Source organism: Chiloscyllium punctatum, chromosome 6, assembly GCF_047496795.1.
Source record: "Chiloscyllium punctatum isolate Juve2018m chromosome 6, sChiPun1.3, whole genome shotgun sequence".
In the NCBI taxonomy this organism is placed as follows: Eukaryota; Metazoa; Chordata; class Chondrichthyes; order Orectolobiformes; family Hemiscylliidae; genus Chiloscyllium; species Chiloscyllium punctatum.
In genome coordinates, this window is record NC_092744.1 from 20,714,857 (window position 1) to 20,741,279 (window position 26,423).

The 26,423-nt window shown below is 39.9% G+C and overlaps 1 protein-coding gene across 3 annotated transcripts in view; it reads left to right on the plus strand.

Annotated features, from left to right (window-relative positions):
- LOC140478759 (polyhomeotic-like protein 3) overlaps nucleotides 1-26,423 on the plus strand; it is a 107,897-nt gene that overhangs the window by 20,479 nt on the left and 60,995 nt on the right. For 2 of the 3 annotated variants that reach the window (XM_072572098.1, XM_072572099.1), the window contains exons 2-3: nucleotides 5,579-5,765; nucleotides 22,661-22,819. In XM_072572098.1, coding sequence (XP_072428199.1) covers nucleotides 5,649-5,765; nucleotides 22,661-22,819 — 276 coding nt within the window. In that variant the 5' untranslated portion in view covers nucleotides 5,579-5,648. The remainder of the gene's footprint in view (nucleotides 1-5,578; nucleotides 5,766-22,660; nucleotides 22,820-26,423) is intronic. The other variant, XM_072572100.1, reaches the window with a different exon arrangement.

Genomic DNA, 26,423 nt, shown 5'->3' on the forward strand with positions numbered 1-26,423 from the left:
TAAGGTCACCCCACAGCCTTCTATGCTCCAGGGAAAGAAGTCCCAATCAATCCAGCTTTTCCTTATAACTCAAATCGCCCATCCTTGTCACGGTACTCCAAATGTGGCCTTACCAATGTCTTGTACAGCTGTAACATGATGTCCCAATTCCTGTAGTCAGTACTCTGACTGATGAAGGCAAGCGTGCCCAAATGGCTTCTTTCCCACCCTGTCCACCTGTGACGCCATTTTCAAGGGACTTTGTATCTGAACCTATAGGTCTCTCTTTTTGACAACACTCCCTTGGCCCTACCATTAACTGTGTAAGTCCTGCTCTGGTTTGTCTAATCAAAATGCAACATCTTGCATTTATTTGTAATGAACTCCCCCTGCCATTTCTTTGCTCTCTGACCCAGTTGATCATGCTCCTATGGTACTTTTAAATAGCTTTCTTCACTATACCACAATTTTGATTTCATCCAAAAATTTTCTAACCATTCCTTCTATATTCTAATCCAGATCATTTATATAAATGATGAACAACAATGGACCCAGAACCATTCCTTGTGGCACACCTTGTGGCACAGGCCTCCAGTCTGAACAACAAGCCTCCAGTCTGAACAACAATCCTCTACCATCACCCTGTGTCTCGTTCCGTGAAGCCAATTTTGTATCCAACTGGCTAGCTCTCCCTAGATCCCATATGATCTAACTTTACTAACTATTCTATCATGTGGAACCTTGTCGAAGTCCATATGTGATGTGGAGGTGCCAGTGTTGGACTGGTGTGGACAAATTTAAAAATCATACAACACAAGGTTATAGTCCAGCAGGTTTATTTGAAAGTACAAGCTTTTAGAGTGCTGCTCCTTTGTCAGGTAGCTAGTAGATAGGACACAGATTTTATAAGTAAAAGATCAAAGCGTCATACAACTGGGCAGCACAGTGGCTCAGTGGTTAGCACTGCTGCCTCAGAGTACCAGGGTCCCAGGTTTGATTCCAGCCTCTGGCGACGGTTTGTGTGGAGTTTGCACATTCTCCCCATGTCTGCTTGGGTTTCCTCTGGGTGCTCTGGTTTCCTCCCACAGTCCAAAAGATGTGCAGGTCAATTGGTCATGCTAAATTGCCCGTAGTGTTAGGTGCATTAGTAAGAGGGAAATGGGTCTGGGTGGGTTACTCTTTGGAGGTTTGGTGTGGACTGTTTGGGCCGAAGGGCCTATTTCCATACTGTAGAGAATCTAATCTAATGTAAAAAAACTGATGCAATGTATTAGACAAATCTAGATGGCTGTTAAGTCTTTCATCACTTAGAATAGGGATGCATATTTCGATTGATTAATATGTAAATCCTACAATTTCTTCAAGTCACAGCCCTGAGATAACTTAAGGTTTTATCAGTGGATAAAGAAAGGTGACATCTCAGTTCAAACAATGCACCAAAGGTGTGAGGTTACAATCTGTCTGTTTCCTAACCTGGAGTCAGACTGGTTTTATTTCCAATGTAGGAATTTATAAAATGTCACATTGACTGACTGTCTATAGATTAATGTATCTGCAAATGCACATTCACCCCATAGACTTTTATATGTGTGTGTGAGAGAGAGGCGGTGCCCCGAGAATGTGTACATCCCCACAACTCCATTGGACTATATCCCAGTGTTATATGATGTGTACTGGGGTCCATCTAGCCAACATCTAACACCCTCCCTTCATCTATCATTTTCGCCACCTCTCCAAACACCTCAATAAACTTGCTGAGACATGATCTCCCATCCACAAAACCATGCTGACTACCCCTAATCAGTCCTTGCCTTTCCAAATGTATGTATATCCACTTTCTCATAATCCCAACAAAATACCCAATACTGACGTTAGGGTCACAGGTCTCTAGTTCCCTGACCTTTCCTTGCAACCTTTCTTAAATGAAGCCATAACATTAGTCACCTTCCACTTTTCCAGCATCTCACCCGTGGCTGTCAATTGTATAAATATCTCTTCCAGGGCCCCCACAATTTCTTCCCAGCTTCCCATAATGTTCCAGCGATCGGGTCTCAGTGATATATCTGCCTTTATGGATTTTAAGACCTCCAGTACCTCTTCTAAATGTGGACTCTTCAAGGCATTACTGTTTATTTCCCTGAATTCCCTGGCTTCCGTAGCTTTCTCCGCAATAAATACTGAAGAGAAATATTTGTTTAGAATCTCGTCCATCTCCGGTGACTCCACGCATAGGTGATCCTGTTGGGTCTTTAAGGGGTCCTATTCTCTCCAAAGTTAGTCTTTTGCTCTAAATATACTGGTATAATCTCTTTGGATTCTACTTTACTCTATCTGCCAAAGCTTTTTGCCCTCCTGATTTCTTTCTGAAGTGTACTCTTATCCCCCCTATACTCCTCCTTCATTTGATCCCAGGCATCCCTTAATCTCCCCAATCAACTTTTGAAAGTTCCTGTGTAATACCATCAAACAATCAACTTTTGAAAGTTCCTGTGTAATACCATCAAAATTGGTAGTACATCTGCCTGCCTAGTGGGGGATGAATGCTATTTTCAAAGCAGACATTCTCCACCTGCCATCTGATAGTATTTTCTAAAGATGTTTATGCTGTGATAAAAAGTATAATATCTTGATTGTTGTTTCCATTTGTCTTCCTGGGCAGGTGGAAATAGGAACAGTTACAGAATACTAATGTAATTCAGAAAGAGTAGTTTAACCAGAGACAAAAGTTATCACACCTGAGCATAGTGGGCAACGTAGCTATATATCTTTATGAGTAAATAAACAGATTTAAGGGATTTTGTCGCATGGATTTGGCACTGCTGTCTGTGTGCAGGCTACAGCTGAGATCAGATGAGCAGTAAAACCCTGGCCAGCTTTCGAAAAGGATTCAAGAGATGCACAGATGTGGTGCTTTCTCATGCCTGGAATCCCCTCAGCCATGCCCAGAGAAAGATCAGACACCAGAATGTAAATTAATGTCCAGTGCACTAATTTGGATTACTGGTTTTGCCATTATCACTATAACTCTCTATGAGACCTTTCTCTGTCTTCAATTCCTGATTTCCAAAAGTGTGGCCATTGGCTAAACCTTAAACTGTCTAGGGCCTGAACTTTGGAATTCCTTTCCCAAACCTCTCCATAGTACTCTCCCCTCCTTAAAGCTTTTGGTCACCCATGGTGATGATGATGGTGGCTTAATGGTAACACCTTGTGATAGTTCTGCTATGTGAAGTGTGCAATATGCCAGTTGTTGTATTGAAATCAATGCAAAATTTGTCATTATCCATACCCACATCCCCACATCCAGCAAAACATAATTCAAGCCAACAATAGGAGATTTGAGCACACAGACTATACAAATTTCAAATCAGCCATAAATCATCAATCACCTCACCGGTATGAATCCCAAAGGATGAATTGGAGAGGCTGGAGGAGCTAGGCTTGTCCTCCCAAGAACAGAGAAGACTCAGTGAATATTGTACAGAAGGAGACAAAGTCATTTGAAAAGTTGCACTCAAGTAAGTTTAGAGAAACTGAAAAGATTTGGTAAACAGAAAAGAGATCTAAATAATTAGCAAAAGCATGAGAGGGTTGGACCGAAGGGTCTGTTTCCGTTGCTGTACATCTCTATGACTCTGAGAGACTAATTGAAGGAAAAAAAATGCAGTGAGTGTTGTGTTTTAGAATAGACTGTCTTTTTTGTAGTATTTCACATAGTGTGGGCATCACCAACTAGGCCAGCACTCAGTGCCCATCCTAATTGAAAAGATTGTGGTGAACAGCCTTTGAATCACTGCAGCTTGTTTGAGTAGGTACACCCATGATGCTGTTAGAGAGTATTTCAACCTCCTGACAATGAAGGGATGGTACGTGGTACCAAATTAGAATATTGAGTGGCTTGGAGGAGAACTTGCAGGTAATTATGTTCCATCTATCCGCTGCTCTTGTTCCTCTAGGTTCAGCTTCGAATCAGTGCTAACCAGATTCTTTATTGTGGGAAAATGGTCGTTGCCTGGCATTTGCATGTCACAAATGTTCCTTATCACTTACCAGTCCTGGTCATTCTGTGTACACATACGGACTGCTTCAGCATCTGTGGACTTGTGACTGGTCTTCTTACTATATGATAGAGGGAAGGTCATTTGATGAAACAGTTGATAATAGTTGGGCCTAGGAACTGTGAGCCTGTCAGGATGGTAGTAGGAACTCAATAATTATTTCAAAGTGAATTGGATAAATACTTGAAGGAATAAATGTGAAAGAGCAGGGGAATGGACTAATTGGGTAGCACCACTAAGGTGTTGGTACTGTTATGATGGGCCCCTTTTATGTTGTTTTCATTCTGTAATTCCTTTATATCTACAGTTAAACTTTTTGATTGCTGAGATTAGAACCAGGAATATGGAGGATGGTATCTGCGGATTGTTCCAATGTGTTAATTCCCAGATAATTTTCTTAATGTTTATTTTCACTGTAATGGAGAAGTTAATGATGAATTGTTAAACTTGTTTTCGAAGTCTACCGATCAGGTAGTTTCTATACACCACATTTGTCATACAAATGACATGGATCCAGAAACTCATTGGCAGTGGTAAAGAGGTTCTGTGTGTCAGCTTGTAAAAATGTTCTGGCGCACAGCTTTTCACAGTGTGATAATGAACTCCAGTAAATCATCACTGTTTTTTTTGCTGCACTTAATTATCACTGTCTGGGTCCATTCCAAAAACCAGGGAATAGTTCCAAGTTCTAAGCTGTTCCTGATTTCGCTCCAAACTCGCAATACTTCAGCTGGTCTTCTGAAATATACTGGATTGACAAAACGTAAGAGCTAGGCATGGGAGTAGGCTGCTCAAACGTGCTTTGTCATGCAGTAGTATCATGGCAATTCAACTCGTTTTCCTGTCAGACCTCATTATCCCCTGATTCTTTTAGGATCCCAAAGCCCATCAATCTCAGTCTTGAATATACTCAGTAACAGCATCAGCAGCCCACTGAAAGGAAATTCAAAAGTTTCACAACCTTCTGACTAAAGAAATATCTTCTCATTCTCAGTCCTTAAGTGGATAAGCCCCGAATTCTAGAAAATCTGGACTTCTGAAATCTCTAATCTAGAGTGCAACTGAGGGAGAAACAGTCTCTCAGCATCTGCCCTATCAAGCCTTCTTGAAAGTTTCAATGACAATGAACCATTGTATACTCTAGTATTGGTTAAGTATACGGAAAACTCACTAGGTATAGGAAATTTACAGATCAATGAACATGATCAGTATGAGTGAAATATGTCTGGTCATAAGATCATAATCATTCTGATTTAATGAACAGCTATCTAAATATTGTGTGACAATGTCAAATGCATGAAAGAAATCAGCAACCCATTTTACAATGTCTGATTTTTATTTCCATGGAAGGCACAGGTGGCAAGGTTGAATTGCCTGAAAAAGATAGGGCTTTTGATCACATATTGTTCTTTGAGAGTGATTTCAGTGGAAAGGGCAGCCGGTTATCACCATTTAGATGTAGCTGGATGTCCACAATACCCCCTTGTCAGTGAAGATAGTGAGGAATGTACGTAAATTGTCCCCATTTTGCTATCTTTCAGCTTTGAAGCCTCGCATCTCTGAAATTTGTAACTAATGTGCTGATTGTCTGAAGCTGTGCAGTGACCAGCCATGGAAAATGACCAAAGTACAACAACATCAACCACTACGACAACAGTCAGCACGTCGCCCAGGACACAGGCACCACAAATATCTGTCTACAGCAGCTCTGACAGACAAGCTGTTCAAGTATGTAGCTGTGATATTGTTTGGTCTAAATGATTCTCCTGCAAACGTCCTGATTTGTGCACAGTGAGATTACATCTGAGATGGAGGTCACAGGAGAGGCAAAGCTTTATATAGAATTTATTTTGCATATGTGGACTAAATATACACTGCATGGACTATATTTTTTGTTTGCTGAGTTGATTAGAAGCATATCCATATAATTATAGTGCCCAGTTACACAGCAACCACCATCTCCCTTCAGCAAAAACCTTCTGCCATGCAATGAAGTAGTAACATCTGTTTTTGACTTGGGATTATATTCTTCCAGTTATACGTTTCCAAGTTTCGTTAGCTGCATAACATGGACAAAGAGAGAAAGAACTTGCATTTCTGTAGTGCATTTCATGTCCCAGAGTGTTTTAAGACCTTTGAAATATGGTCACTGACATGAAACAGGGAAGACAGCAAGTTTACATAAACTGCATCAAGATAACTAGACAGATAATCTGGTATTACTGATGGTGTTTGAAAGATGAATGTCGCCCATAGCACTGGGAAGAATTCCTCTTGTTTTCTTTAAACTAATCCCACCCAGTCTTTTTACATCAGTCACCATCCAGATGGAAATATATTGTGTCACTGGGTCAAAATCCTGCAACTCCCTCTCTAACACCATCGTAGATGTGCCTACAACAAATGGATTAGAGTGGTTTAAGGGGGCAGTTCACCACCACCTTCTCAAAGGCATCCAGAAATGGGTAATAAATATGTCCACATCCCATGAGTGATTTATTTCTAAATCAGCTGAAAAGACATACAAGCTCTTGGTTATAAAATCTTGTCTCAAAGGCACTCCTGACACTCAGCCCACCCTCAGTTTTGCATTAGGTACATTAGCCTGGATTTCTTGTTCAGTCACTGTAGGTGAGCCTGATCCTTCTGACCTAAAGGGCATACCACTTATATAACCACAGTTGACAACTGGATAATGGGATATAGTTAGAAATAACCATAACCAGGGCAGACCCTTCATTTATTTAATGCCAGTAATTTCTGAGCATAGAGGAATGGTGTGACAGGCTCCCTTGGTATTAGTTGTTTTATAAACATTTTAAGTTACTAGTTTCCATCTTCCCCTGGAGTTTGTTATTTGAGTCCAGTTTCTGTATTAGTGAAGTTATTTCCACGTCAACTAAGTTATAAACCAATCTGTACCAGTGGGAATGTCTGTCCAGTGTGTGTGGGTTTACTTTTTAATATTAACAATCTTTCCAGAATTATAGAGCAAGTTTTAGGTCCAGAAATAACAAAGGTTCCAAATTTGCCACATTCATCAGTCCTTTTCAAATTATGTTGGGGATGGTTTAGGGAGAATTCTTTGTTAATGCTGTGGTTAGTAATATTGTGATTATAACTAAACATTACTTTGAGAGAGAACATGTATCATCTTGAGATTTTTGTTCGCTCTTGATGAGAGCTGTTTTCAGTTATTTCCCATGGATACAATTAGTTGATCTTCAAGTGAAGACCTACATTCAAATGTCTGAAAATTCAGAAATTTTTTTTTTCTCTCTAGTTTGAAGGAAACAAGTTATTGAGTTCAACGGGTTGTTGAGAGATCTGTTTTATTTTCAGTGACCAGAGCTAAGACACGTGATCTAATGGAATGGCAGAACAGGTTCAAGTGGTTGAATGGCCTCCTCCTGTTCCTAGTCTTTTAATCCTTAAATGCCCATGAAGTGCATTACTTTTTTCTAGTTGAGAACAGGGTTGAAGGTCAACATTAATGGCTAGAACAGGTCATTTTAGGCCTGAATTTCAATAATTACGATTTGGAGGAGCTGGTGTTGGACTGAGGTGGACAAAGTTAAAAATCACACCACAACAGGTTTATTTGGAAGCACTAGCTTTCGAAGCGCTGCTTCTTCATCGGGAGATTGTGAAGCAGGACCATAAGATACAGAATTTAGAGCAAAAGACTACAGTGTTGTGCAGCTGAAATGATACGTTGAACAAACCTAGACTGAGTCTTTCATCTTTTAGAATGGGTTTGCTGGTTTTGGTTCTTTAATATGTAAATCCCAGAGCTACTTTTAAGTCACATTCTCAGGATAACTTAAGGTTTTAGAACAAAAGGTGACTTCTCAGCTCAGATGATGCATTAAAGGTGTAAGGTTAGAATCTGCCTGTATCCCAGTCTTGAGTCAGACTGGTTCTATTTCCAAAGTGGAATTTACAAAATATTACATGGATTGACTGCCTGCAGGTTCTGCATTTTTTGAGCAAACTAGAATGTTTCTGCAAATGTAATTCTGCAAATACAAATTCACCCAATAAACTTATGTGTGTGCGCATGCAGGAGAGAGAGAGAGAGAGAGACAGAGTAAGTGTGTGCATGTGAGAGAGTGTGTATTTGCGTGTATGCAAATTTGGTAAAGTTTGTGTGCAAGTGTGATGGAGTAAAAGCCTGTGAAAGTGTGCATGCGTGGGTGTGAGTGCGTGCATATGTAAAAGTACGTGTGTGTGTGAGTGAAAGAGAGTGTATAGTGCAGTGGGGTCACCTGTAGTGTGACATGAACCCAAGGTCCCAGTTGAGGCCATCCTCATGGGTACAGAACTTGGCTATCAGCCTCTGCTTGTTGTTGCCTGTCCCAATATCCACCTTGGAGGATAGTCACCCGAATGTCCGAGGCCAAATGCCCTGACTGCTGAAGTGTTCCCTAGTGTTGAGTGATTTTTAACTTTTTAAATAATTGCACAGCGTACATATTGGATCCTGTAAGGATGCAACAATTATGAATGACTGACCAAATAAATCTTTGATTTGGAAAAGCTCCATGATTGACGTAGTACGATGAGTTATATCATTGTCGATCTTTGAAGGTGGTATATTGAGAGTAGTGAGTGAAGCAGATAGAATCTTGGCCTTCGTAAGTAGGGGTGCTGAGTGAAAAAACAGAAAAATTGTGCTGAGCCTTTTCAAAGCTCTGGTGGGGGTCCAACTAAAGTATTATGTCTAGGTCTAGTCATCACCTGGAAATTTGTGGAAGTCCTTGAGAGGTTGAAGAGAGGATTTACCAGAATGGTTCATAGGCTGGAGAGATGTTTGTTTCAGGGTGGGATTGAAAAGGCCCAAGCTGTTCTCATGGAGCGAAAGAGATTGAAGAGAACTTTGATAGATGGATATAAGATAAAGTAGGCTTAGATAAAGTAGACAAGAGAAAAACTCTTGTCGTCGTAGACGATACAGATTTAAGATTTTGGGCAAAAGATGCAGGTGGTATTTGAAGAACAACTTATTTACAAAACAAGTGGCAATGACTTGGATCTCATGAGGGTGGTGGAAATGGAGAGGATGAATGATATTAAAAGGAATTTCATGAGCATTTGAGGGAAATAAGCTTGCATGTCCATGAGACTGAGAGAAAGAGTGTGGCTGATTGGATTACACCACATGGAGCAAGCACATGCCCAATGGATCAAATATCCTTTTGGTATTCTGTAAGTGACTCTGTGACTGTCATGTTTAGGTAGCAGCAAACTTACACATAAACATGGGAAATGGGAGAAAAGTTTGCCCATTGAGCCTGCTCCAACATTCAGCATCATTATGGTTGATCTTCGGCTTCACTCCACTTGCCTGCATAGTCTTAATATGTTTGGATTCCCTAAGAAGCCAGCTATCTTCCCTATCCTAGCCTTAAATTTACTCCATAACTGCCTAGATTAGAAAATTCAAAAGTTTCACAACACTCGAAGTACTCAAACCTTTATTTCAAAAATCTGCAAGTTATTCACAATTCTACATTAACTTACTTTAATGTTTCTAACATATGTATCTGTGCTGAAACATTGTCCTGACAGAGCTGGAGGTTCAGTTCTTTGAGGAGCTTAACACTACTGTCAACAGAATTCCTAAGACAAGACCACTTTTACTGGTGGAATTCACTGCAAGGGTGGACAGGGATTGTGGTGCATGGCTGCTTGCCTCAGTTATGTCCTATGAAAGATAAATGAACATGGGCAGAGACTACAAGCTTTGCTGCTACCTTGAGCTTTATGTAACAGATTCAGAACAAATTGTGCCACAGGGTTTTGTTACGGACCAGATACATCCCCCTTAAAATATTTTAAGAAGATAGTCCAGACCCTCACATTTTCTAATTTTAAAGGCAAATGTGAAGCACCATGTTCCAGATACAATGAGACTAGTCCAACTATTCAACGTTAAACAAGAACACAATTTATATAAACACTATAGTTAAAATACAAACAAACGAAAGAAGAAATTGGAGTAACAAACGCAATTGGAAAACTGAACTGAACAATAGATGCAATAATTATACTAATTAACTGTTCCAATATAGTAACATGCCATTAACCTTTGGAAAAAAGGCAAATTCAGACACAGATTCTAACATGCAGTTCTTCAATCCAGGAACAAAAACAAATCGAGAAAATTCAGAGAGAGTAATGGCCAGGAGACATCTACTGAAGTTTCCAACTGTTGAGACCCCAGCAGCTTCTGAAGAACCGAAACCCAGAAAATCAAAAGCCTGAAATCTGAGAGCTTGCCACACCCATTCAGATGCATTAAAAAAATTCCCAAGGCCTCCCAAGCTATTTACTCAAGTGGTCTTAACTGCCCCTTTGCACCTCTAATTCAATCTTTCTGTCTTAAAAGAAGCCTCAAAATAAAGTTTCTAACATATGTATCTGTGCTGAAACATTGTCCTGACAGAGCTGGAGGTCATCACAGTTTCCTGGAGACATCCATGATTAAACATTGGCATCGGCTGGACTTTCCAAACCCATAACCACTGCCATCTGGAAGGGCTGATGGAAACACCACCACCTGCAACTTCCCCTGCAAACCACTCACCATTCTCGAAATTCATCACCATTGCTTCAGTGTCTATGGGTCAAGATCCTGAGATTGTGGGTCTATGTACAACAAATAGATTGCAGGAGTTCAGGAAGCTAGCTCATGATTCACCTTCTCAAGGGCAACTGAGGATGAGCAATAAGCCTTGGCCCAGCCAGCCATGATCACATCCCATAAATTAATTTTAAAATAAAAAGCATTAGCATCCCTTACCTTTCAGGGGCAGGGTTGGCTGAGAGTCACTCACTGAAAGAATAATGTTACATACTCATGTGGTATTGGAAGGGTTCAGAGGAAACTCATGCAGGGGGTAAGCTTTGCCAGAGAGATTCTGTTAACATCCTTTCAAAACCTGCAGCTGCCATATTACATACTGCAATCGAGTTCCCTGCCCGGTCTGCTCAAGGACAAGACTTTTCATTCAAAGCAGAAATGTTTCAGTGAATCAATATGAGCTGTTCTTCAATTAACATCCTTGCCTTGAATAAACAGACTATCCAGCATTCCCATTCAAAGTGCAGAAGAAATGCAAATCAAACTTGAAGAAACCATCTACAGTGCCCATTTTCAACATTTGGGAAGCAAGAGCAGAAAGCACTCATTATTTTGGGGCTAACATCACTATAATGTGACTTGCCATTCGAGCCAAATGATCCACACTCATTAATTACAAGAGAGGTCAAGAAGAGAAGACTCTAAGTGCACTATGAGATGCTCAACGTAACGTCCAACAGACTGTTGGGCCCTGTGCAAATAACTACTGGTTACAACTCGGCCAGAATATCCAGATGTCCTTAGGCACAGGGAATGCTATGATTGGGAACAAAAAGGCAACAGGTCTATCAGTAAAGAAAAGAACAGCAGTCACAGAATTAACTGGAGACATGGGTGGAACATTGACTAGAGTTGGTCTCCAAAAGAACATAATCTCTGGGGAAGTTCTGGACACCATAGAAAACCTGCCTGTTGTGGAAGAGCTGGATGTCCAACCCTCAGAGGAGTACAGTGAAACTATTGACTTATCTGCCACAGGCAAAGCTCTGAGTGCTGATTATGTACTGCCTGAATTCATCAAGCACAGGAAACTAACACTCCTTCACAGATTTGCAGTGGTAGTTTGAATGAAGAGCTCATTTGAATGCTATCATAACTAATCGGGAAGAGTCAATATGGTTTCACTAATGTTTCGCTAATTTATTGTAATTCTTTGAAGGATAAAAAGGGATTCTGTAAATGTATTATGCTTGAATTTCCAGAAGGTATTCAATGAGGTACCATGTCAAAGGGTATTGTGGAAAATAAAAGCTCATAGTGTAAGGAGAATGATACTAGCATGGATAAGCTTGCAAGCAAAAAACTGAGAGTATGCATAAATGGGTCTTTCACTGATTAGCAGGATGTGAGTAATGGCATCATGCCAGGATCTGTGATGGGGCCTGTGATGACTTAGATGAGGAAGCAAGGGCTTGGTAACTAAATTTGCACACAGCACCAAGATGGGTAAGAAGGTGTGTTGTGAAGAAGGCATAAGGAAGCTGCAAATGCCTGGAGATAGGTTGGGTGAGTAGACAATAATTTGGCCGATGGAGTATAATGTAGGAAAATGTGAGTTATTCAGTTTGGTAGGAAGAATAAAAATAGCACAGTTTAACTGCACAATTCAATATTTTTAAAACAGAGGTGGATCCACAGTTATAAGAGTAGACAGGAACAATCATGATAATTTTGAATGGTGAAGCAAGCTCAAGGAGCTAACTAGTCTACTTATAGAGTCATAGTCATAGAGATGAACAGCACTGAAACAGACCCTTTGGTCCAACCCATCCATGCCAATCAGATATCCCAACCCAATCTAGTCCCACCTGCCAGCACCTGGCCAATATCCCTCCAAACCCTTCCTATTCATATACCCATCCAAATGCCTTTTAAATGTTGCAATTGTACTAGTCTCAGCACTTCCTCTGGCAGCTCATTCCATATACGTACCACCCTCTGCGTGAAAAAGTTGCCCCTTAGGTCTCTTTTATATCTTTTCCCCTCTCACCCTAAACCTATGCCCTCCAGTTCTGGACTCTCCCACCCCAGGGAAAAGATTTTGTCTATTTATCCTATCCATGTCCTTCATAATTTTGTAAACCTCCATAAGGCCACCCCTCAGCCTCCGACACTCTAGGGAAAACAGCCCCAGCCTGTTCAGCTTCCACCCATAGCTCAAATCCTCCAACCTTGGCAACATCCTTGTAAATCTCCTCTGAACCCCTTCAAGTTTCGCAACATCTTTCCGATAGGAAGGAGACTCCTGTTTTGTATGTTTGTACCTGTATAAGCTTCTTTGTCTCTGCTGGAGGAGTGGGGCTGTGCTCCAGGAAGTGTGGGATATAGATTGTTACTCTGTGCAAGAAAATGGTGACTGCAATGATTGCAATAACTATCGAAGCATCATTCCCTGCTAAACATCATGAGAAAAATATTTTGCCAGTGTTCACATCAGTATTTGTCAGCATGCAAATCCGGGATTAATGCCTTTATCTCAAAATCCAGTTTCTACAGTGGAACAACCTTCTTAGTTTTGAAACAGAAAGAGAGATGATATGACTGTGTACTGTCTTCATCAGTTACATGGAGATATTTGACTATGTGAGCACAGCATTCTATGTAAGCTGCTGGAGAAAATTGGCTGCTCGCCAAAGATTCCAGGCACGATGTCCATGACCACTAGGTGAATCAGATCAGCTATTATCTGATAACATCAGAATCTTTTGACATTTGCAGTTGGATCAAACAGGATTTTATCCTATCATCAACAGTCTTTTGTAACTGCACAAGATAACTGCTAAGTAAGATAAGAGCCCATTTTCTTAGGGGCAAGATTGTGGCATGGATAGAGAATTGACTGACTGGCAGAAGGCAGAGAGGAGGGATAAAGGACTCTTTTTCAAGATGGCAGCCAGTGACTAGTGGAATTCCATATGCATAACAATGATGTGGACTAAGGAACTGAGGCCATTGTTGCAAAGTTTGCAGATGACATGAAGATACGTGGAGAGGCAGGTAGCATTTGGAAGCAGGGAAGCTGCAGGTGAACTTGAACAGACTAGTCTCATGCAACTGATACGATATTTTGAATCTAGGTTTGTTCAATATATCGTATCAGTTGTATGAAACAATGATATTTTGCTATAAATTCTGTGTCTTATGATCCTGCCTCACTAGTTGCCTGATGAAGGAGCAGTGCTCTGAAAGTTAGTACTTACAAATAACCTGTTGGACTATAACCTGGTGTTGTGTGATTTTTAACTCCGTGACATTGGCTTACAAGTGCTGAGATGTGGAAAATATAGGCTAAGCAGAAGAAAAGACTGCACAATGCCCACCTACACTGTCTCAGCATCTCTTGGGTGGACAAAGTCACCAACTTAAAGATCCAAGAGTTTGTGAATTCCAACAACATACACTCATTGTAAGCCAGAGATGCCTGCATTGACTTGGTCATGTTAATCAGATGATAGAGATGGACAGAAATCAGCAGCTATGGCCAGTGATGTGCCACAAGGATTGATGCTGGATTCACTGTTTTTCCCCATTTATTTAAATGATTTGAATATGAACATAGGAGGCATGGTTAGTACGTTTGCAGATGACACCAAAATAAGTAGTATAGTGGACACTAAAGAAGATTATCTCACTACAACTGGACTTGGATCAGATGGGTCAATGGGCTATGGAGTGGCAGATGGAATTTCATTTAGAGAGATGTGAGGTGTTGCATTTTGGAAAGTCAAACCAGGGCAAGACTTAGAGTCATAGAACTGAACAGCATGGAAACAGACCATTCAGTTCAACTCATCCATTGTGATCAGATATCTTGAATTAATCTAGTCCCATTTGCCAGCATTTGGCCCATATACCCATCTAGATGTCTTTTAAATATTGTAATTGTACCAGCCTCCAACACTTCCTCTGTCAGCTCATTTTATACATGTACCACTCTCTCTGTGAAAAAGTTGCCCCTTAGGTCCCTTTTAAATCTTTGCCCTCTCACTTTAAACCGATGCCCCCTAGATCTGGACTCCCTCACCCAGATGAAAAGACCTTGGCTATTCCTCTGCCTCAGACTAGCACTGTACTGCTTTCTGTACTGGGTCCTCACGTTTCAACTTCTGCTTGTAAGCTGGGAAGAAGAACACAGCATTGTGATTTGAGTTTCAAAAGTGTGGTCGGGGTATGGGTCGTTAGGCATCTTTGGTTGTGTGGTAATGGTCAAGGATGTTCGGCCCCCTGGTGACATATTGATGGTAATTTGATAGCCTTTGAATATCCCTTGGTCTTGTCATTTAAAAGATTTTTGCAAACATTTCTTTGCATTAGCAAATATTAAAAGATCTACATCAAGACTGTCATAATAGCTTTAAAAATGGAGACAGTTGAATGCTTCTGTGACATTCCAAACACACCTTCACTTGTGCAACATTAGTTTAAATAAACATAGGGCCCTGGGGAGTGTTGAAGAGTGTGGGAGTGTTGAAAAGTGTGGGGTCTGGGCAGATGAAGGGCTTATGCCCAAAACATCGAATCTCCTGCTCCTCGGATGTTGTCTGACCTGCTGTGCTTTTCCAGTGCCATACTTTTCGACTGACTCTCCAGCATCTGCAGTCCTCACTTTCTCCATGGGAAGTGATGCCAAACAAAGAGACCTCGGGATGCAGGTGCATAGTTACTTGAAAGTGGAGTCACAGGTAGGCAGGGTGGTGAAGAAGGCATTTGGCACCTTGTCTTCATTGGTCAGAACATTAAATATAGGAGTTGGATTTTCTGTTGCAGCTGTAGAGGACATTGGTGAAGCCACTTTTAGAATACTGCATACAATTCTGGCCACCCTTCTATAGAAGGAAGTTGTTAAACTTGAGAGGGTTGCTGGGAGTGGAGGGTTTGAGTTACAGAAAGAGGCTGAATAGGCTGGGGTATTTTTTCCTGGAGCATCTGAGACTGTGGGGTGACTTTATAGCAGCTTATAAAATCATGAGAGGCATGGATATGGTGAATAGCCAAGGTCATTTTCTTCGAGTGGAACTGTCCAAAACTCGAGGGCATAGATTTAAGTTGAGAGGGAAAAGATTTAGAAGGGACCTAAGGGGCAACGTTTTCACGCAGAGGGTGGAGCATGTCTGGAACGAACTGCTAGAGGAAGTGGTGGATGCAGGCACAATTTTAACATTTAAAAGGCATCTGGAAGGGTATATGAATAGGATGGTTTTAGAGGGATATAGGCCAAATGCTGGCAATGGGACTAGGTTAGATTGGGATGTCTGGTTAGCATGGATACATTGGGCTGAAGGGACTGTTGCTGTGCTGTATGCCACTGTGACTCTATTGGCTAAAGATGTTGTTCTTCTTTGCCTGGCCCTTCTGCTGGTACTGTAGATGAAGAACTAATTCACCTTCCCATTCCCAATTTCCCATTCACCTTTACTTATTAGATAATAGGGTGCTGAACTGCTCTGAGACTCTGCAGTCAATATCAAGGAGTGTGGAGGACAGATTAGGATGGAGAGCATTGTTTGAGAACTGGAATCTAGAGCTTTGATGGCAGCCATCTGAATTTTCACGACAGCATCCAGATAATGCATGGCTGCTATTTGGGCTGCTTGGCAGCTGAAACATTGGCCATTTGATGCTGCATTACGATTGGTGCCTCAGATTTGCTGTTAAGTCACTATACTTAGAAGGAAGAACCAAAGCTGTGTGCAAAACTTTGCGTCCGAATGACACTGAACTCCTCCATGTTCCTTGATATTAGCAGATACCTATATGATATCTTGAACATGTGGAAAAATTGTTATTTGGGAAACAAAGAAATTGGAGGAATAATAAGTCTGGGGTTTGAAAATTTTAGGAAACAAATAAAAAGGAGCTGAAATAATAAACAATGAAAAGCTCAATGTAAAAGTGCTATAAAGAATATAATATGCTTTCAATATAATAAGACTGTTCACAGCAAATTCTAGTGGCTGGAAATGAAATGGAAGACCTATTGTGTAAGGAATCCTCAGAAAAAGATGCATCAGGATGGGCATCAAAGCTGTGGTCATGGTACAGGGGGAGTGTCTATCATCAGAATCTACGAAGGAAGGGGGAGGTGGCTCTGGCAATTATTTCTAAAGTGAATCAGACTCCTGGAAATGCTAGGTATTTTATTTCAAACGAGAGGTATTTCCTCATTCTAATCAACAAGGCAAATCAGGAAAGATTTTGTGAGACACTAGGGCAAGTCACTTGCTGATGGGACTAATGGAAGTTATAAACCAGTCCCATTGATGGGACTAATGGAAGTTATAAACCAGTACCATTGTGTAAAGTTGGATTAAAGAATGACTTTGCAAATGGAGACATTGCAGTTGTCGTTTAACAAATCCATATGGAAGGCATTGATTTTATCTTGGAGACAGGTCTGGCAGGTTCAAAATTACTGACCTCACCAAGGGTGTTGAAACAATCAGTGGAAGTAAAAGAAATTGAGATATTACAACAGAACCATCATGGACTTTTCTTTACTGTTAGTGAGTTTGAGAAGATTTGTAGCTCAGGTTGAGGTTCTGGATGTAGGTTTGCTTACTGAACCGGAAGGTTTGTTTTCGCGAACCTTCCAGCTCAGCGAGCAAACCTTTTCTTTACTATGTTGTGAGTAGAACTCAGACCCATTGAATTGGGAAGTGGAGAAGTCTATGCAAATGGGAGATGATATTCAAATTCAGTAATCTGACATGATTTTCATATATTTAAATAGAAAGGAAGAAAGTAAAGAGAATGAGGCTGACATATTTCGCCCATTCACTTTTAACAGAAATGCAACAGATAAATCTTAATTTGAGAGAATCATAAAATCATACAACATAGAAACAGACCCTTCGGCCCAACTCGTCCACGCCAACCAGACATGACCTAGTCCCATTTGCCAACATTTGGCCATATCCCTCTAACCCTTTCCTAGTCATATATTTCATTAGAGTCATCACTTCCTCTGATAGCCTCCATTCACACACCACCCTCTGCAAGAGAAAGTTACCCCTCAAATCCTTTTTAAATTTTTCCCCCAACAGGCTTACACCTATGCCCTCTAGTTTTAGACTAAACTGATGCCCTCTAGTTTTGGACTCTCCCACTCTTGGAAGAAGATCTTGGCTATTCACTCTATCCATGCCCATTATGATTTTATAAACCTGTATTAACCTTCTCAGCCTCAACACTCGAAAGCCAGCCTATTCAGCCTCTCCCTATAAGTCAAACCCTCCAGTGCCATAAATACCCTTTTAAATCTTTTCTGAAATTTCTCAATTTTAACAATATCCTACCTATTTGAATGGACAGTAACCTGTCAGGTGGCATTTGCATCTATATGTCATAACAGATTTTTACAAATAGCTCATGAAACTCCAGTAACAGATCACTTTGGTTTTCTGTGGTAAAATTTTGCCGGACATACATACATATCGTGTAATGGAGAAACCTGTACCTTTAATTCTGATATCAGCTTTTGAAGAATAGTTTGGTAGGGTCTTGTTAGACTCAATAGAGCCCTGACCTAAAGTTAGTGGTTGGGATTAGTAACAAGTATTGACATTTCAGCACAATTTCCTGAGGCAGTGCCTTTGCAGAAAATTAATGAAAAATGATAGTGGAAAAATTAGTTTGATTAATCCATCATCTTGAGGTGCATTAGAAAGTTGGCATTAAATCGTCAAGACCATGATTATTAAAGCTATCGGCAATAATGTTTTAACATTGGGATAAAAGGAATTCTCTTGTTACTGTTGTTATTAGGTACTGCAAATAAGTCCACAGGATTCAGTCTTTTCGAATGGACGTTGGGGCATGAGGCTTGAGAATCCTTTGAATTAATAATAGGAGAATTTATAAACCAAATCTCAGATGCTATACTTCCAATATTTATGTCAAATGTCCAAGCCATGTGAGTTGGCCAAAAAGTTAGGTGGTACTCTGAAGGTAGCATAATCAGAACTGAAGAGTATATTGTGAGTCATAAATTGATTTAAGTTAAAATGATGTTAATGTGGGGGATGTGTTAGCCATAAAACAATACCTTTGCAGACTAAACCCAGAGATGTCAGCTGAAGTGAGTAAATCAAGTTCATTATGGACATATTATCTAACTTAAGTCACATTAGCTGGAGTTCACCTATTGTAAAACCAAATGGATCACAATGGTTGTGTATAGAGTATTGCAAAGTCAGTGTGGTAACACATACAGATTCTTGTTTTTTTCTGTGATTGGAGGACTGTATTAATAAGATTGGATAAGCATAATTTATTATATAAAATAACTTAAACGAGATATTGACAACTTCAAATGACCAATGTGGCCAAAAACAAATGGGCTTTTGTCTCCCTGGATGGACTTTATATAATGTTATGCTGTTCAGATGAAACGCACACCCAACCTTTTAATACTTAACTGACAAGGTCATTGAAGGATTAGGTGCATGTGTTTTTTACGTTGATGATTTGGGTATGTTTAGACAACCTGGGAATAAATTGGTGGATGGTTACAAATTTGACCATAACCTTGGCTACAAGGAAAGTTGCCAAAGCAAAGATAATTTATTTGGGTCATTTAATAATGCATTGTTGGACAAGGCCAAGCAAAATCTAGAGAAGCAAATGTAAAGACTACCTTGTTACTAAGGCAAAACAGGAAATTTTGAGGTGTATTGGCATAAGTCAATTTTCAGATTTTTGTTCCAAATTTCAACACTGTAGTAATTGTTTTCATGAGTTTGTTAAAGAAATGAAAGTAACTTGAATGGGCAGAAGAATGTCCCTTTGGCCACTTGAAAGTTGTATTAACTACAGCAACTATACATAAATTCAAAATTAGATCTCTATAGGTAGAATTGAAACAGCAATGACAGGAAATTCTGATAGAAAATGAAAATGCCTCTGAAAGATAGCTTTTCAATTAGTTTCCTGCAGAGAGATGTGATGAAGGCTTATAATATGTTATTATTTGGAAACTTAGGTTCTACGGTGGAGTAATGTTAAATTTTGGTTTGATCTATATTTTTTCTTATACGGTGAGAAAGTCTTGTTTTGATCAATGTATCTAAGAAACTATATGATTTTAAGAAGATGATAAGCAAACTTGACAAGGAGATAATTGCTAAGGTGTATACTGACTTGAAGTCTCCAACTCAGAGAAACAGAGACCCAGAACTAGGTTCATTCAGAGAGGAACAGTCTATTGAAACAAAAGTCCTATCAGTTTTACAGTCTCCACAACAATCAGGACAGAAGGGGAGATGTCAGAGGTTGTTTGGAAGAAATCTCCAGAAGCAGCATGCCATGGAGATGTCAGAGAGGAAAACATGCAGGAAGATTGTTGAAAACATTTGTCTAAAGAACATGTGTGGCAGTAATAATGAACTGAATTAGAAGCTGGTTTAAAGATCTGTGGAAGAAATGTTGATTGAAGATAGAAGCATTGAATGAAAGTGCAGAACTTGCTGGAAAGGAAACCAATTACAGCTGCACAAACTGAACAGGAAGCTTTAACTTGGAGATACAGGTAATCCGTCACTAAGATTAGAGAGTCTATAATGTTGTTGTTGGAGTAAGAGCACTGAACCTTCTTCTGAAAGTTACAATGAGTTTGTTTAAAATCATTCTTGAATAATATAGTTTGTGCATTTATTTAATAGATTTTTATATTCTTTTGTTAAAAGTGCACTTGCAGTCTTTTGTGAATATGTTCAGTGACTGACCTCCACAATAAGAGACCTTAAGTTCTACTTTTTCTTTCCGTCTATCAAGCCAGGCCTCACACTGGAGTCTGACTTATTCAGTATTACCACTAGATGGATCATAACAATGTCTGTGTCTTAAATGGGAGATGCTTCATTTTTAAATTGTACTATCTAATTCTAGTTCCTTTCTTAAAATGAAACCTCCTCCTAACACCTTGTCAAGTCTTTATCAGAATCTTATATGTTTCAATTAAATCACCTGTCATTCTTCTAAAGCTCAGTCGATATAAGCCTAATCTGCACAACATTTCTTTACAACTTCCTCATTCCAGGAATCAGTCAAGTAAACTTTCTGTAAGCTGCTTCTCATGCAATAATAATCTTAATTGAGTAAGGAGATCAAAGTTGTACACAGCACTCCAAATGTGGTCTCACCATTGCCCTGTACAAATGTAGCAAAATTTCCATTTTTATATTCCATTCCTCTTCTAATAAACAACAATATAGCATTTGCTTTCCTCACCACTAGCTGTAGCTACATCCTCACCACTTACGATTCATATACCTGGGCAGCCAAATCCTTCTGCATCTCAGAGTTCTGCAATTTCTTTCCATTTAAATAGTATACTGATTTTTGAATGTTCCTGCCAAAATGGCCAGGTTCACATTTTCTCACATTATACTCCATCTGCCAAATTTTGGCAGTTTGACAGTAAATCTTCAACAGCATGATCTTTCTACTCTTCCACTGGCAAATTGCCATTCTTGGGTGTCTGAAATAAGAAAAAAACATGAGTTATGTTGTGGCAAAGACAGGGAGAAAGTAATACACCATCTACAGCTTGTAAATCAAAAGAGATTGTGAGATATGGGAGGTGAGAAGGAGAATTAATTAGGGGATACCGTAATCTTTTATTGTTTCATCTCCATTAGTTGTCACAGTTTAAGCAATGCTCTTTTCATAATGGCCAGCACGATCTCTACTGTGTGTATTTGACCATCCATGCCTACAAATCCATTTCTAGTTAGTTCCAGTTGTCCCTGGTTGTGCTTTACCTTATGCTACAGGAAAGTGGGACAGGCAAAGTGACTGGACAAAAAATGTGGCAGATGGAATCTCATGTGGGAAAATGTGAGGTTATGCATTTTAGCAGGAAGAATACAAGATTTGGGTATTACTTAAATGCAGAAAACTTCAGCACAGAGGGATATAGGAGCACATAAACCATGAAAATCTACCATACAAGCTCAGCAGGTAACAGAGTAGGCCAACGGAATGTTAGCTTTTGTTCCAAAGTGAATAGTATGGAAAAGTGGGGAAGTCATGCTAAAATTATACAAGGCATTAGTTGGACCACACCTCAAACAGCAAAAAGTTTTGGTTCACTTATCTAAGGAAAGATGTTTTGGAGGCAGTCCAGAGAAGGTTTGGCAAGTTGATTCTAGGTATGAAGATGTTTTCTTGAGGAAAGGTTGTGTAGGATGAATCTGAACCCATTGCAATATAGAAGAAAATGAGACAACGTTATAGAAATATAGAGAATCCTAAGGGTACTTGACAGGGTAGATACAGAGAAGGTGTTTCCTGTTGTGGGAGAGTCTCAGACCGGAAGACATAATCCCAGAATTAGGTCAGTTTTGAACATATTTTATAACCCATCCCCAAAAATCCTGCAATAAAGAATTCCACAGATTCACTACCTTCGAAGCGAAGAAATTCCTTCTTGTCTTTATCAAACCTGACTCAAACTTTTTAATCAGTAAGGGAATCAAGGGTTATAGGGAAACGGCAAAAGTGGGGTTGAGGATTATTGGATCAGCCATGATCTCATGAATGATGGGGCGGACTTGGTGGACTGAGTTGTCTACTTCTGCTGCTACATCTTATAGTGTCAGAGTGTTGTGTCATTTTTTTTCTTTATTCATGGATTTGTTGGTGTTGCTAGTTAGACCAGCATTTATTTTGACCCAGGAATACCAATGTAGTTCCAAGGATGGTGAGTGGCTGGGAGAGCAGGTATTGGTGTCCTTGTGTATCGGCTGGTTGAGGTTATAGTTTTGAAGGTTGTCTTGAAGGAGCTTTAATGAGGTGTTGCAATGCATCCTGTTGATAGTCCTGCAGATGTCGGGAAAGAGATGAAGAACCACATTCTGCGCATATTTTTGTTAGTTCATGGAATGTGGCCTTCGCTGGCTAGGCCAGTATTTATTACTGTTGTAATGAATGCATGTATTGAAGTCTGATGAAGTTTCCTGTATCTTGTACACTGCAGGTCATCCAGCAAGCTCTGCACCGCCAGCCTAGTACTGCAGCCCAGTATCTGCAGCAGATGTATGCGGCACAGCAGCAGCATTTAATGCTGCAGACTGCAGCCCTCCAGCAACAACACCTGAGCAGCACACAACTGCAGAGCCTAGCAGCTGTCCAACAGGTGAGTTGTCAAGTTCAAAGGTCAGGGAGCAATAACCTGGGAAAAATTACATTGGTGGGGAAGAACAAAAATAAGAACAGAAGAAATATGAGCAGAAGTGAGCTATTCAGCCCGCAAGCCTGCCCTATCATTCAACAAGATCATGACTAATCTGCTACAGGCCTCAACTCCTCTCTAATGCCAGCTCAGCATAGGTGTCAACTCCCAGATATTTCAAAAAAAACTATTGTCCTCTTTTTTTAAAAAATACTTACAGTGATCTAGCCTGCACAGCACACTGGGCTAGAGAACTCTAGACATGCATTACCCTCGTGGTGAAAAATTTCATTTCCATCTCAGTTTTAAATAAATGTCAGCTTATTCTGTAATTTTTCCCCTGAATTTGAGATTCCTTCACAAGTGGAAACAGCTCCTCAACATCTGTAATGTCAGCTACCCCCACCTCAGAATTTACTGCATTTTAACAAAATCACCCTTAATTTTTTTCAAGCTCATCAACAAAGGTCAAATCTGTTTAGCTATTTTTGATAAGTCAACCCCTTCATCCCAGGAAACAGCTAGTAAATCTCTTTTTAACCATTTTCAATGCCAGTATATCCATTTTAAAGTGGGCAGGGGTCCAATCCCTGAACAGTACTCCAGATGTGGCCTGATAACACCTTGTACAATTGGAACAAGAATTCTCTGTTTGTAAACTTCAGTCCCTGGTAACAAAGGCTAAAATTGTGTTTGTCTTCTTATTGGCTTGCTACACGTCTCTGCTAACGCTTTGAGTCTCATAGACAAAAGCTCCCAGATTTCCACTGCACATCATTAGGTGCCTCTCCAATTTAAATAATAGTCTGCCTTATGATTATTCCTACCAAAGTACATAACCTCACATTTTCCTATATTAAATTCTATCTGCTACGTCTTTGCCTACTCACTCAACTTAATTATATCCACTTGCAGATACCTTAAGTCCTTATCACAGCATACCTTCCCACTAATTTTTATATCATCAGCAAATCTCTGTTGCCGCCTCCAAGTCATTAACGTAGATAGTAAATAACTGAGGTCCTAGAACTGATTAGGTTAGATTCCCTACAGTATGGAAACAGGCCATTTGGCCCAACAAGTCCACATCGAAGAGTAACCCACCCAGAGCCATTCCCCACCCCAATATTTATCCCTGACTAATGCACCTAACATTATGGGCAATTTAGCAGGACCAGTTCACCTGACCTGCATATCTTTGGATTGTGGGAGGAAACCAGAGCACCCGGAGGAAACCCACGCAGATATGAGGATCTTTATGCCATTCCACTAATTATGTCTTTCCAACCTTATAAATACCCATTAATCCCGACTCTGCCTTCTATGTGTCAACCAATCCTGAATCCATTCTACTATATTACCCACTCTGCTCTGAACTCTTGTGATACCTTTTGACATAAACTTTTAACTGTTACCTTATTAAATACCTTCTGAAAATCCAAATAGGCCAAATATACTGGTTGTCAGAGTTTATCAACTTTGCTTGTTATATCCTCAAAGAGCTCCAGCAAATATGTAACATTATCATTTCCCTTCCTCCAAACCATGCTGACTCTGTTTGAGTACATTAAGCTTTTCGAAATGGCCTGCTATTTTTTTCCTTAATAGACTTTGGTACTTGCCTAATAACAGATGTCAGGCTAACTCAATCGTTTCCTGCTTTCTGTCTCCATCTCTTCTTACACAGGGGTATCACAGTAGCATTTTCGGATCTGTTAGAACCCTCTTGGGATTCATTGAATTCTGGAATATAACTTCTGTGCAGATATGGTCTGAAGACAGTGAACCAAATCAGAACTTTACATCTTACACCAACATTTCACTTAAATTGCTTTTTTCATTCAAATGTATGTTATCTCTAGCAAGGTTTACGTAACTGTTTGGGTTGATCTGTTTAACAACAATGTAAATTCTAAAATAATGGGGGACATTTTGACTTTTGAGTGATGCTGTAAAATTATGACATTAATTCAGATTTGATAACTGATGAAAATCAACACGAAAGATGTACATTTTTTTAATCAACCTGTTCAGATATGTTATAACACACCTGAGAGCAGGTAAGACTTGAACCCAGTCTTCTGGTTCAGAGGCAGGAACAATGTGTCCGATCAATGGGACATATTCAAGAAGGAGATAGAAAGAGTACAGGCTAACATGTTCAATAAAGATAAAGGGTAGGACCAACTGATCCAGCAAACCCTGGAAATCGAGGAATATAGGGATTGGATAAAAAGAAAAAGGAAAGCTAATGGCAGATACTGAGGGCTCAACAGCAGAGGCCTAAGAGGATTATAGATTGTGCAAGGGAGAACTTAAAAAGGAAACTAAGACAGCCAAAAGGGGGCATGAAAGGATAATGGCAGGTAAAATGTAAGAAAATCCTAAGTAATTTTGTGAGTGATAATTTGTATGTGGAGCTGGAAGATGTTTGATGTCAATTGACAGGATGTGGGTATCACTGGCAAGGCCAGTGTTTATTGCTCATCCCAATCTTAAATCACATGTTGCATTGAACAGGTAAGGATGTGAGTGATCCAGTTGGGTTTTTATAACAGTTGAAACAGTTTTATGGTTATCATTAAACTCTTAATTCAATTTTTTTTTAAACTGAATTCAACTTCCACTGCCATGGTTTGCATAATATTATCTTGGTCTCTCAATTAATAATGTAGATCAGGTTCTAAATAAATATTTTGTATCAGTCTTCACCAGTGAGAGGGGTAATGTGGCAGTAGAAATCAGGCAGATGGATTTGATTTAATTAAATAAGTTAGCATAGAGGTTTTAGTGATCTGGCAGGGTTAAAATTGGATAAATCTCCAGGACTGGATGAAATGGATCCTAAGCTGCTGAGTAGGACAAGGGAGGAAACAGTAAGGTCCTGGTTATAATTTTCAGTTCCTCTCTATCCACAGTAGAGGTGCCAGAGGACTGGAAGACAGCCAATGTGGTACTGTTATTCAAGAAGGGAGGAAGGGATAAACCAGGAAACTTAAGGCCAGTCAGTCTTATTTCAGAAATGGAGAACCTATTGGAAGCAACTCTGAATGTCAGAATTAATCTGCACTTGGTGAAGCAGGGATTAAATAAGAATACTGAGCATGGCTTTGTTAAGGAAAGGTCATGTCTGACCAACTTGATTGAATTTTTCAGAAAGGGGTGGTGTGTAGATGAGGGCATTGCATTTGATGTAGTCTGCTTGGACCTCAGCAAGGCCTTTGTTAAGGTCCCCCATAAGAGACTGGTAATAAAGGTAAGAGCCATACGGGTCCATGAAAATTTGACAAATTAGGTAGAGAATTGACTGAGTTGTAAGAAGCAATGGGTGATGGTCGAGAGTTGTTTTGTGACTGGAGGACTGTGTTCAGTAGGGTCCTGCAGTGATTAGTTTGTGCTATGCATAGATAATTTAGATTTAAATGTAGAAGGGCTGATCATTATGTTTCACAAATGAAACAAAATGTTTTACTGTGGTAAGTAGTGAGAAGATAGCCTTAGATTACAGGAGAATATAGATGGCTGGCTGGATGGGTTGATCAGTGGCAAATCAAATTCAATCTGGATA